Consider the following 12,508-nt stretch of genomic DNA (forward strand, 5'->3'; position numbering starts at 1 on the left):
TAGTCCCGACGTTGGTTTTCTCGATTTTCCTCTATGGTGCAGAGTCGTGGACGATTCGAACAACAGAGCGGAAAAAATAGAAGCGTTCGAGATGTGGTGTTGGCGAAGAATGCTCCGCATACCATGGACCGCCAAGAGAACAAACAAATCTGTCCTCGAGCAACTTCGTATAGAAACGAGACTGTCGACGATATGCTACCAGAAGGTTCTTGGTTACTTTGGTCATATTGCTCGGCGGCCACCAGACAACCTTGAAAGATTGATTGTGGTGGGCAAGGTAGAAGGGAAAAGACCCACCGGCCGGCCACCAAACCGTTGGTCGGATCAGATAACTGCGCTCACTGGACTCTCTGTTGCGAACGCCCTGAGAGAATCCGAAAACCGAAGCAAATGGAAGCTGAGGGTACAAAGAGCCACGAAAGGCTTTCAAGGACACGACCTTCAGCAATGGAGTATTCGACTAAGAAGAAGAAAGATGAAGGCTTAATAGTGTTAGTACCGTGATTTATGGCAGACTGGAGATTTATAACAAGTAGCACTTTGGAGCAAAAGACGGTAATACCAACCCGAATTTTTTTTACTTTTTTTCAACTAATTTGAAAGCTTCTAGGGCTTTCCTAAAATATGCTTATTAATATGATGTTAAATTCACAAGACGCTTGTTACTACAGTGAGCTACCTAATCCAACAAAGATTCTAATTATTGCGCAAATTAATAAGTCAAGGACTTTACAGGGATCATTCAATAATATCCCATTGTGCTCATTGAAGCGACTTGAATCAGTCCCAATGACATCACACACTAAAGAGATACAAGTTTGAACTGACACTAATTGAATACGACGCTAGTGGACCGATTCGCAGCGCCGACTGTTCCAATATAACCTCGTTTGCAGCACTCGTCTCACACACGCTGTTATAAAAAATATTGAATAAAAATGAGTTTTTATATCGGTGGTTTTATATGCGCTCTTGTATTGGTAAGTTATGAGAATTTTTTTGCTTAAAATTTGTTATTCGGTGAAAGGTCAGTTGTTATACGGGTCCGCTTACAACGAAGATGCGTCACTTCTTTACTAACTTTGCTGATCGATCGCTTAATTTACGGCAAGAAGTGATTTAATACTTAATTTAACAAGATTCCGTAGATAAGTTAAATTAGCGTGCCGTTTCTTTCAGGCCGCACTGGTCATCGTTTGGATAGCCTACTGCATGTTCATAAGGGAACGTGCGAAGTCAGAAGACCTTCAATACACAATATCGGACATACAGCATAGGAACTATCTGTTCTCTCAAGAGCAAGAAACTCCGGTGAAAGAGAAGAAGCTGACTGCGGGAATTTTCGTGTTGCCTTCGCGCCATAAGCAAACCGAGGACGATTACCGCAACAGACCGGATTACCCTGAGAGTCCGCTGCCGATATCACAGCCGAGCACAGATAAATTAATAGAAATCCTTAATGAGGATCCTAATGTTCATTACATGGACGGTATATGCGAAGACAGCTCTAGAACGCCATATCACAGCGATGTATAATGAAGCAATTAATATAACAACTCACACAATGGCACATGAACTGTACTCGTTATCTACACCTTCCGAGATTATTACGTCTGAAATGTACTTTTAAAACGTTTTTAATAAAATAATAAAAATTACAAATAACAATCGTTTAATTCTTTTATTCATTAAATCAATAGATATTAATTTTATGCGATTGAGCAATTTAAAAAAATATATGTTTCATTCACTAAATTCAAACTATTGCTACAGACAAGGAAAAATGTGTGGTTTATACATGTTTATATCTAATACAAAGATATCGTGAGCAAATTGAAAGAATGAATACCATTAAACGTTCTTGAATATTAAACGTAGGTAAATTCAGTAAAACATTAAATTAAAAGACAATAAAATACGATTAATATAATAATATTAAACAAATTCAAACTGTTCACATGAGACAACAGTCTTAAAATATCATCGCGGGGGAAGAAGTGTACAGAAACAATTATTACCATGTATTTTGATCTAAAATATGTTTGTTTCGATTAATTAATAAAATTTGGTGATCCCAACGACACAATTCATCCACAACGATATTGCTGTTGTAATTATAAGGTGTTGAAATCAATTAAACCGGTTATTGCGTCAAGCTCTTAACACTATCTGCCATTTTATCGATGACACTCTTTTCTGTTGGCTTGAATACGTGAACGACCGCATCGCCAGCATCGCTTAGGGTCTTCACGACTTCGTTCCAAGCATTCTTCATGGATTCCATGACATCACGTTTCTCTATATTCCTCGTTTCTGATGGAAAAGCTGCTGCCACAACAGCGATATACTGGAAATATACAATATAGATTTTCGCAGAAACTACCTGCCTTTATTACTATCTCAAAACAATTCTGCATCAGTTTCTAGCGTGACTAATTTATACTAATATTATAAAGAGGAAAGATTTATTTGTTTGTTTGTATTGAATAGGCTCCGAAATTACTGAACCGATTTGAAAAATTCTTTCACTGTTTGGAAGCTACACTATTCCAGAGTGACATAGGCTATAATATTTTTTGAAAAAAATTAGGGATCCTTACTAAAACTCCAATAATGTAAAAAAATTACCTAAAATATTCTTTACATCGCGTGCCCTGCGAAAACTATTGATGATAGAATAAAATAATGTACTACGACTTTGTAGAACACATTATTATTTACAAAAAGTGTCACAACAGCATATGTTTAACTATATATATAGTTATGCCGCAATAAGTGTCCTTTTATTTTAAAAAATAAAACAACGTCATTGAAATTTTTGTTAAAGACCCGAGCAGAGCCCGAGCGAGCCGCTAGTATAACAATAAAATTCATACTTCGATGATAACGCTAGACCTCACACATCTTTAGCCACTCAGCAAACATAAAAGAGTTTGGCTGGGTAGTTGTAACGCATCCTATAGTCATGGTCGTGACCTTGCACCTTCAGATTTCCACCTGTTTCGGTCCTTCCGAATTATTTAGGCAGTGTCAGGTTAACATCACAAGAGGACTGCCAAAACCAATTGTCGCGGTATTTTGATCAGAAGCCCCAAAATTTCTATAGCAATGGGATCATGTCACTACCTACAAGATGACAAAAAGTTATCGAACAAAATGGTACCTACATATTTTAGTCAAATGTAAATAACCTATATTGAAAAATGTTGTGATTTTTTTTAAAAAATGCGAAGAAACTTTTTCCCCAACCTAGTATTTTGTTACTCGAATCGAATATATTAAGTAGGAATTTAAAATTTGCATACCCATATCACGATTGATTTCATTACAGCACCAAATAAACGCTAATCTCTACCATAATAAGCCTTGCTTAGAAGCGAAGAAGAAGAAGAGAAGGAAATTAAAATAACCCTTTTAAAACGCTAGGACAGAGTTTCAATTAGACTAAAAAAAATCTTGACATCATAAATAGTGACTGCTTCGCAAGAGAAATAATCAGGGCGCTTGTAGCGGTCCTGATGAAGAGGCAAAACCCTTCGAGCCGCCAACAAGCCCATCAGTCGAGAATAAAAGCGGTGATATCAACATTATCAACATTAATGCAATTTCAATAGGACGAGAGCTCTCTTTTTTTTAGCCTATGCTGATAGCCTTGAGAGGCTGTATCAGCGTCAGCCTAGCGTGTAGGTGAGCTCTCGGGGCTCAAACCGGAGATGTTGATAGCAAGAGCAGTGCTTCAAAGAATCTACCACCGGATCGAAAACGCGACCCACTGAGAAGATCCAGCGAGAAACTCAGTGGGCTATGACTGTGGGTTAGAGCTCTCCAAACACTAGTCGAAAAAGCACGATGGTGCTAAATTTAATGATTATCAACAATACTCTTATAAATAATACTGTTTAGTTTTTGATAAAAAAAATACTTTTAAGTTTTAATCTAACTTTTATAATTTTTTATTTAAAATTTTTTACGTTTCTAATTGGTTCTTTATATTAATAATGGGCACTGGATGTATGCATGCAGCCCATGTCAGCTCCCAATTCAGAGCGTTAGGTCAGGTTTCATTCCATTATACGATACTTTTATTTCCTATTCAATTTTATCCAGATGTAAGCTTAGTACGTACATATATACATAGAAAAAATAATACCGTACAGAAACCGGTCTGGGACACCGGTTCTGTATCCGGTACATTTTTCAGTAATACAAGGCTCTTATTTAAATAAAAGGTATTATTAATATAAAGCTACATCGTGCATTTTATATAGATACTAAATTTCTTCAAATGGGCAGCTTTGTCTAAAAAAATACCTATATCTACATACTAAAAACATATCTTCCTATCATATTATCATGAAGTACATCGTAAAACGAAATCTGATTTGAGAGAACACCTTTCTAAACTAAACCTATAGCCTAATTCATAATTTAACAAAATGATTAGATACTTACAAGACAACAGAGAAGTAGCAATCTAAAATCCATTTCAACAGAAACAATTAGCGTGACAACGGCTCCAAAAAAGATAGGCTTTGGAAAATGTAGACTAATGTCTGGACAGTTTGAACTTCTGTCTCCTACTGGACAAGGGGACACAAAGGAACGACAGGAAGGCATTATTTTAGTTCGGCCACGCACATATGACGAATCAGCCGAGGATACGAAATTACCGGGGACAATGAATAATGAAACGTCAGGGCTGTGCTGACATTGTACTCAATAATATTTATAGTCTCATTTATAATACTCACACAGTGCTATTAATTTCTAAGGATGTACTGAAAAACTTTAATTTAAATTTTTATATATTTAATCGAAAATCAAAATATCATAATATCCGTGTAAGTAACAGTAACATTTTTCATATTGTTTTCTGTTATTTTTGTAGCAAATGACATGAGAGTGAAGCGAACTTTTTCAATTACTAGAAACACTATAATTTTTTTTTAAATAAATTCTCATATCCATTATAATATAAAAAAATTACAGATACCTACGTCATTATTTTTTGTTTAGGACACGTCTGTAGTTTTTTATAGTTATATATACATCAGTACTATATTATTAACAATTTCCAAGAACTATGTAGTGATTCTGCTAAATCCAAATACATGTTTTTCCGCAAAACCTTAATAAATTAGTATTGTGTTAACGTGAGTATTGAATGTATTGCCCATGCACGATTTGCTGAGTAAGCTGACCAAATCGAACAATATTCGTTGGAGAATGACACGAAATACTGTGACCCTAATTTTAAGTAAATTACAACAAAATTAAAAATTTGCGAAATTTATAAATTCCAATTTTTGTTGGTTTACTTGGTTAAATGAGCGGTTACCAGATGCATTAAGTACAATAATATCAAATATACCTTACACCTTAAAAAGCGTGGTTTAAGTTTCAATTTCAATGGAATTCTTTATTTTGTTGCGACTGCAACACGTGGAATGGTGTTAGTAACCAATGCAGAGTCAACTTTCACTGAAATGTTCTTTTGCATTGCACAATAACGAAGCAGGCAACAATAACAAAGTCATTAAGAATGCATGAGGAAATATATTGATGTATTCCAAAGATCAATTACATAACGTGAATACTAAGAAAAAGGGAACGAACTCATTGCCGACGGCCCTAATTTGAAAAGTGACTATTTTTGATACCATATTTTTAATACCTTTTAACAAGACCTCACAAAACTAACTTAACACGTTAACAGTCCCTATACAAGCGTTCTGAAATACGCCATATGTCCAAGTGTGATTATATATTTTTTGGCCATTATGAGATGTCCACCTATCGGCTGATACATTAAAAGTAACAAAATACGGTCGTTGACCCCGGATATACCCGTGTACACCGGGCGGTACACGGACTTATGAATTAAATTACCGTGTACCTTTAACGTGTACCACAGACTCATGAGTGTTCCAGTAGACGTATGTATGGTTAGTTTATTACCATATCGATGGTTCACTTCCGCGGCAGACTACTTTTTCGCCAATACATACCCTCGAACACATAAATATAACATGAAGATCTATAAACTATGGTCTGCAGAACACTTGGGGATACAAAATTTACAATGGTCAAAGTGTGCAAGTTTATGGCTTGGATACCTCTGAAAGTATAGTAGTAACATTGGCAGAAGGTTTACTTGATGAAGGTCGCTGCATGATAACTGACAACTACTACACGAGCGACCCTTTGACAGAATTTATGCTTTCTCGCAATACAGACCTCTGTGGCACAGTCAATAAACAGAGAAGAGGTTTACCGAAAGAGAGAAGGAGAGAAAAGCATTCTAGCAGCACATGAAACGTTCAAGTTCAAGTTACGCCGCTGAGAAAGACAATTTTTTTGTAGTTTTTGGGCAAGAAAGAATCTCGATTCATCCGAAGACGGTGCGTGGGATGCTGCCAAAATCTCCTTGGTGAAGGTCGACTTACTCCATATGCACGGGCCAAAGCCAAAAGGGAATCAACGCAATGTAAAATTTGCAAAAAAGCATATTACGTTGCTTGCTATTCTAAACTTTTAGTTCACCAATTAAAATTTGTATCTTTTTGTTCTAAGTTTTTTATGTCGTGTTGCTATACTAAGAATTTAAAAAAAATATGATATGTTTTCGACTTTTTCCATTTATTAGATCCTTGGCCACAAGTCCACAAAGAAAACATTAACTAATTTGACAAGTCCGTGGATCTAGGCCCCGTAGAAAAACACATCGGCTCGTGTACCTCATAGGGTACACGAACTCGGCGGAACTACTCGCCGTGTACCACATACGTAACACCGGACTGTTAACGTGTTAAAGCAAAGATGCAAGGATCATTTGTGCAGTAATCTGTAACACACAAATCAAACGATAATTTACAAGTAAAATGAAATTATAAATGCATATTATAATAAAGACAAAAAGTCTGAGTTTGTTTCGCCCGCTCTTCCCAGAACTGTGGTTCATTCTGGAAACAGTTATGGAGTTTATATTAGCATTCAATGGTAACCTGATAAATGAAATCCATTTTTAAATCAATAACTGAAATTTTATTTAAAAACAATTAAAATTCTCTTTAAATCGAAACGTCAATAATTGGCTATAAAAAAATATGACACAATTTTACAAAGCTACAAATTTTTCTTTCAAGAAATTCCAATTAAATTAGTAATACTAATGATCAAATTACTAATGATCATCATATATAGTGTCTTTAATGTTAAATATAAAGCTACAAAAACGCAAACGCACACACTAAGTCAAATCAATCAAGAATATATCGGCGCTATTTTTGGTCACCGCGTGAATTGGGTAATGGGCGTTCACCGGCGGAGGTGACAACTGTACTTCAATTCAACAATAACAAAATGATTATGGGAACTGATTTATGTACCCATATATACTGGTTTAATGTAGCCATAGTTTCAGCGTTGTAACAACGAAAATAACTGATTCAATAAATAATAATATTTAAAGGGCGATAGTATTTTATTAATATAAAACTATTTAAAATGATAAATCAAACGATTTTACAAAAAAATATAAAATCGTTTTTTATTGTAATTCTCTTAACATGGAAATTACGTGGATGTAAATAATTACCAAATTTTTATACTGTTAACCTCAACCTCATCGGTCTCATCCTAATAACCCTGGCAGCAATGGAACACAAATCTAAAATAATAAAAACACTAGACTAACGTCTTACTGGCCATTGCAATACCTATAAGAAGTACTTTATAAAATACAAAAGCTAAAATAAGTATTATAAATGACACATTCCTTTCCTTCTCTATTAATTATCGATTAGTTCAATAACAATTTTTTTTTAAAAGAGTTTACACAAAATCACTAATTGCCTTTTTTAGTTCCATTTAACTTAATCAAATCCTAAATTACTCTGGAGCCACCTTCCAGCCTTGCTGAAGACGGACTTCATGCTCGTTCCAGCACTCTGAGCAGTCGACATTACTTTACTGCCAAACTCCTTCATGGTGTCAAGAAAACCTCTCCACGTCTGTCGTTTTCTTCGTTCAGACGCTGAATCGACCGGGAATATAACTTGCAAGAAGATAACCTAATGAACAATTACATCTATATATTAAATACGTGAAGCAAAAACGTTGTACCTCTTTTTACGAAAAAAGCGTGGACAGAGGATTAGGAAATTTTCCACACGTATAGAGAATGTATAGAAAGAGTGCAGATGTTAATATATTTTTTTAAATAACGCATAAAAATACATTAAATCAATAAAATTCCGCCCGAGACCAAGACAATGCTTGTTCAAACTTTGGTCTTCCCCATGATCGACTATGGTGATGTGTGCTACTTTGACCTGAATGCAGATCTACTCAATAAACTTAACCGGCTTCTCAATAACTGCATTCGATTTATTTATAATCTTCGAAAATACGATCACGTATCTTCTTATCGCTCCCAACTCAAATGGCTCCCCATTCGTCAACGCCGTAGCTTGCGTGCTCTCAATACTCTTTACTCTTTGTTGCACTCCCCAAATCCACCTGCTTATTTAACTAATTCCTTTCAATACTTAGGGTCTGACCACAGCCGAAATCTTCGTTCATCTCACAATCTTCTTCTTCGCTGTCCTCCACATAGTTCTGACTTTTTACATTCTTCATTCACAATTCAGTCTATTCTTCTATGGAATGCGCTCCCACTCAAAATAAGGTCGGCCACTACACGTGAAGCGTTTAAGACGAAGGTTCGAGAACTGTTTCTCAGAGAGTTAGCAGAGTCATCTAATTGATAATATTTGTTTATATATGTTTTTATATGTATATATTTATATATATCTATATATTTATGTATATGTATTTATTTAAGTACTATGTATTATGTATGTTATATATACACATAATATATGTTTAAGTAATATCCCCTTCACACTACACCTACCAAGCTTCATCTCTGCACTCCCCTAAGGTAGACTGTTAGAGAATGCCTATGGCATTAAGTCCGCCTTTATACTTTCTAGTATAAGAAGTTATAAATAAAAAATAAAAAAATAAAATAAAAACATTACACACACTACAATTTTTTTGACACACACACGCATGCATACTATTTGTTTACTGTGAAGCTTTTCTTATTGCTGTGGTCCAATTGAGAATAGATTAAATGTTGTTTATCTTTATTAATATTTGTCTAAAGTGTAGTCTTGGCGAAATCTGTGAATAAAGAAGTATGATAGTATTTAACAATAGAATCACAATTGTGTACAAACTTATAATTTCAATTAATTATAGTCGAATTTCGACTACCGGGCTTCTAGTTTTTTTTAATAGTCAAGCAAAACTTTTTTAACTTAAGTTATTTATTTATGTTTTTTAAGGCTCCGCATCGCGTTTATTAAATACGGAAGATGAAAAAATAAGAAAATTAATGCGGACAAAGCTATGTACTTCTAAAGAGGGAAAAATAATTCTCGGTATAATGTTTAAAAACTTTAAAAAAAAAAACAATGAAATTCGTTTTGAACATATATGTACCTAATTCTAAGATATTATAAAGATGCGCGTTCTACGATATCTTATTATATAGTGTAAAAATACTACTTTATTATTCGCTTTGTATATAACAAAATCAATATATTTTTAAAATGATACCAACTAATTATCATGTACAGAAACGCAAAACATCTAATCCATTATTATTTATTAACTAACAGTATCAAATAACATAAAATTAAATATAATATTAATACGTATCAAAAAAAAACATTATTACGAAATATATATATAAATATGAATATTTATAATCACTGAATAATAAAAACTATAATTACCAAAGCTAGTAAGGTTATCACACTGCGACTCATGTCTTGATTTCTCGATAATTCAAATAAAGAAACTTAACGGCGCCGTATGTACCTAATAAACGATTTTTTCCTCAATCAAATACCTCTTTGGTCACGTAATTGTGTGACATATCTTAAATATACTACTGATCAAATTAGCTGCAGATGTCAGCTATCTAGATCTACGAAGATAGCTTGTGTGGACAATAGCAATCATCAAGAGATTTTTTTTTTTTTTTGCTTAGATAGGTGGACGAGCTCACAGCTCACCTGGTGTTAAGTGGTTACTGGAGCCCATAGACATCCACAACGTAAATGCGCCACCCACCTTGAGATACAAGTTCTAAGGTCTCAAGTATAGTTACAACGGCTACCCCACCCTTCAAATCGAACCGCATTACTGCTTCACGGCAGAAATAGGCAGGGTGGTGGTACCCACCCGCGCGGACTCACAAGAGGTCCTACCACCAAATTTATTTTAGTACTAGCGACCCGCCTTCGCTTCGCTTCGGAAACTGTAATTTATTATTGATTTCTCCACTATTTAATGGATGTTATTATACATATAAACCTTCCTCTTCAATCACTCTATCTATTAAACAAACCGCATCAAAATCCGTTGCGTAGTTTTAAAGATTTAAGCATACATAGGGACAGACAGATAGATATAGGGACAGAGAAAGCGACTTTGTTTTATACTATGTAGTGATAATGTAAATTGTAATGATAACGTTCTTATTCTACATGTCCACCAAGATGCTAAGGAAACCGGTTTTATGGATTCGCAGACACAAGATGCCACCTTCTGTAAATATATGCAGGACGGTGAACCAAAAAAAAAATCAATTTAAACAGAGAATATAGTCTCGAGACGATAAAAAGTTGTTCGCGTTATCACTCAATTAAATCTAAATACACCGACTTTAATTTAGGTTTTGTTCGGCATATCAGACTTTATTTGTAATATAAGAAGTTATTTTATTATTTGGAAAGGTGATTGACATTTGGAGTACCAGCCCATAAACTTGATAATTACAGTGCATTTCCGATAACGCAGTACGAGTATAATTACGAATATTTTTTCGGAAACAGTTCATGATAGGACGAGGTATAAATTGCGCAGGTGCTTCTTTTCCTTCAAAAATTCTTCAACTAATTACGAAGATGAGGACTCAGGTAGCAGTATTTTATACTTAAAATTTTCTATTAAAATTTACAAAAAATATTAGAACGATTTATCTACTGATTGCTTTCTACTCCATCCTAACCAAATTAATATTAATATTACAACAAATTAATATTCATAACTAGCTGACCCGGCAGACTTCGTAGTGCCTCTATCGAGAAATACCTAAACTTTTGTATAAAATAAACTTAAAACAAACAAAAGGAATCCGCCCGACGGGGGACACATCAAATTGTTATTTTTATTTAATTCCGAGCATTTTCATATTTATCTTTACCTTTTAAACCTTCTCTGGGCTTCCACAAATAATTTAAGACCAAAATTAGTCAAATCCGTCCAGCCGTTCTCGAGTTTTAGCGAGACTAACGAACAGCAATTCATTTCTATATATATAGATAACTCCCCAAAGAAGCCGCTAACAATGTGGACCACTGAAAAAATCTTAACCTGCATTCTACCTCCCTTCTCACTATAATAGTTTCCATAATTTCCAAACATTATTTGTGTCTCGTACAATATAGCTCTAGAATAAATTCTTCTCCTTGACTTTGTCTTTCTTGAAGACTGAAGGTTGAAATTCAAATAATAGATGATTAATAATAAAATAATAATAATAAATGATCGACTTTGCCACTACAGTGGATAGTGTATCACGCTTGTTAATTGTGACGTCACTGAGTGTATTCTCAAATAAGATAATCATTAATGTTTTATCATAACTTTTATTATTACTCAATCAATAATTATTTAACTTTTACTTATTTACATTAAAAAATTGTTAAGTACCTAAAAAAATACAATAAGGCTTAAACATGTTTTATTGATGTTTCAGATATTTGTGTTAATATTTGTTGTCGGTTTGATCATTCCACACAATGGTCTGCCTGCTGAGGAAACTAATGACGCTTCTGATACTTCATCGCAACCAACACCTGAAGAGGATGGACCTACAGAGAAAGGTACAACAGAGGGCAACACTCAAGGTGGTGTTATGGATAATTTGGGACAAGTTTTAGACGGCAACGGTCTGGTGCACTGGTTTGAAGATGTTTCATCGTGGCTTAATAGATTTCCAAATATATTACAGGCCTCTAAAAAATAATGTGCTTCGTGCATGTTTATGGCTATTATCATTATTTAAACGAACAAAGTACGACATTCAATTTTTAATTTAATAAATCAATACAATTACATGTATTTGCCTATGAATTATCACATTCACTTGCGCTGAAAAAATCTGACAAAAATACATCAATTATAATCGATTACTATTTACCGAAATAATGGACCGTAAGTTGGTTTGACCTTTGCCATTGATAAGCTTACAAGCTATTTAAAAACGGAACATCGAAAATTATTGTATTTTTTTGTAATAGGAATAATGGATTCTTAAAGTTTAACAGTTAATTTTATTTATTTGATTTCGAATAAAGAAAAATAACACAACACATTTATTGTGAAACAGAATAAATCTACTTAATCTCGCTTTTTTTTTCTAATTATT

The 12,508-nt window shown here is 34.1% G+C and overlaps 1 protein-coding gene and 3 long non-coding RNA genes across 4 annotated transcripts; 2 read left to right on the forward strand and 2 right to left on the reverse strand.

Annotated features, from left to right (window-relative positions):
• Window positions 1–358: 358 nt before the first annotated feature.
• On the forward strand, window positions 359–1,668 carry LOC101744206 (uncharacterized). The gene is made up of 2 exons (XM_004922320.5): window positions 359–980; window positions 1,180–1,668. Exons 1-2 carry the CDS (start codon window positions 939–941, stop codon window positions 1,534–1,536), a joined length of 399 nt encoding a protein of 132 aa, XP_004922377.1. The 5' UTR covers window positions 359–938; the 3' UTR covers window positions 1,537–1,668.
• LOC105842312 (uncharacterized) lies at window positions 1,656–4,671 on the reverse strand. Its single transcript, XR_002431112.2, has 2 exons — window positions 4,453–4,671; window positions 1,656–2,347 (listed from the first exon to the last, which is right to left on the reverse strand). It is a non-coding gene; the product is annotated as an uncharacterized LOC105842312 (long non-coding RNA).
• Window positions 4,672–7,021: 2,350 nt separating this feature from the next.
• LOC134200680 (uncharacterized) lies at window positions 7,022–11,561 on the reverse strand. The gene is made up of 2 exons (XR_009975694.1): window positions 11,282–11,561; window positions 7,022–8,072 (listed from the first exon to the last, which is right to left on the reverse strand). It is a non-coding gene; the product is annotated as an uncharacterized LOC134200680 (long non-coding RNA).
• On the forward strand, window positions 9,933–12,197 carry LOC110385868 (uncharacterized). Its single transcript, XR_009975693.1, has 2 exons — window positions 9,933–10,994; window positions 11,837–12,197. It is a non-coding gene; the product is annotated as an uncharacterized LOC110385868 (long non-coding RNA).
• The last annotated feature ends 311 nt before the right edge of the window (window positions 12,198–12,508 follow it).

Source organism: Bombyx mori, chromosome 19 (genome assembly GCF_030269925.1).
Source record: "Bombyx mori chromosome 19, ASM3026992v2".
Taxonomy (NCBI): Eukaryota; Metazoa; Arthropoda; class Insecta; order Lepidoptera; family Bombycidae; genus Bombyx; species Bombyx mori.

What these genes read in the sequence shown, in the direction of transcription:
- LOC101744206 (XM_004922320.5), top strand. Translation starts at nt 939, where the DNA reads ATGAGTTTTTATATCGGTGGTTTTATATGCGCTCTTGTATTG. An exon ending in TTATATGCGCTCTTGTATTG is followed by an intron (nt 981 to 1,179) that starts GTAAGTTATGAG and finishes CGTTTCTTTCAG; the next exon opens with GCCGCACTGGTCATCGTTTG.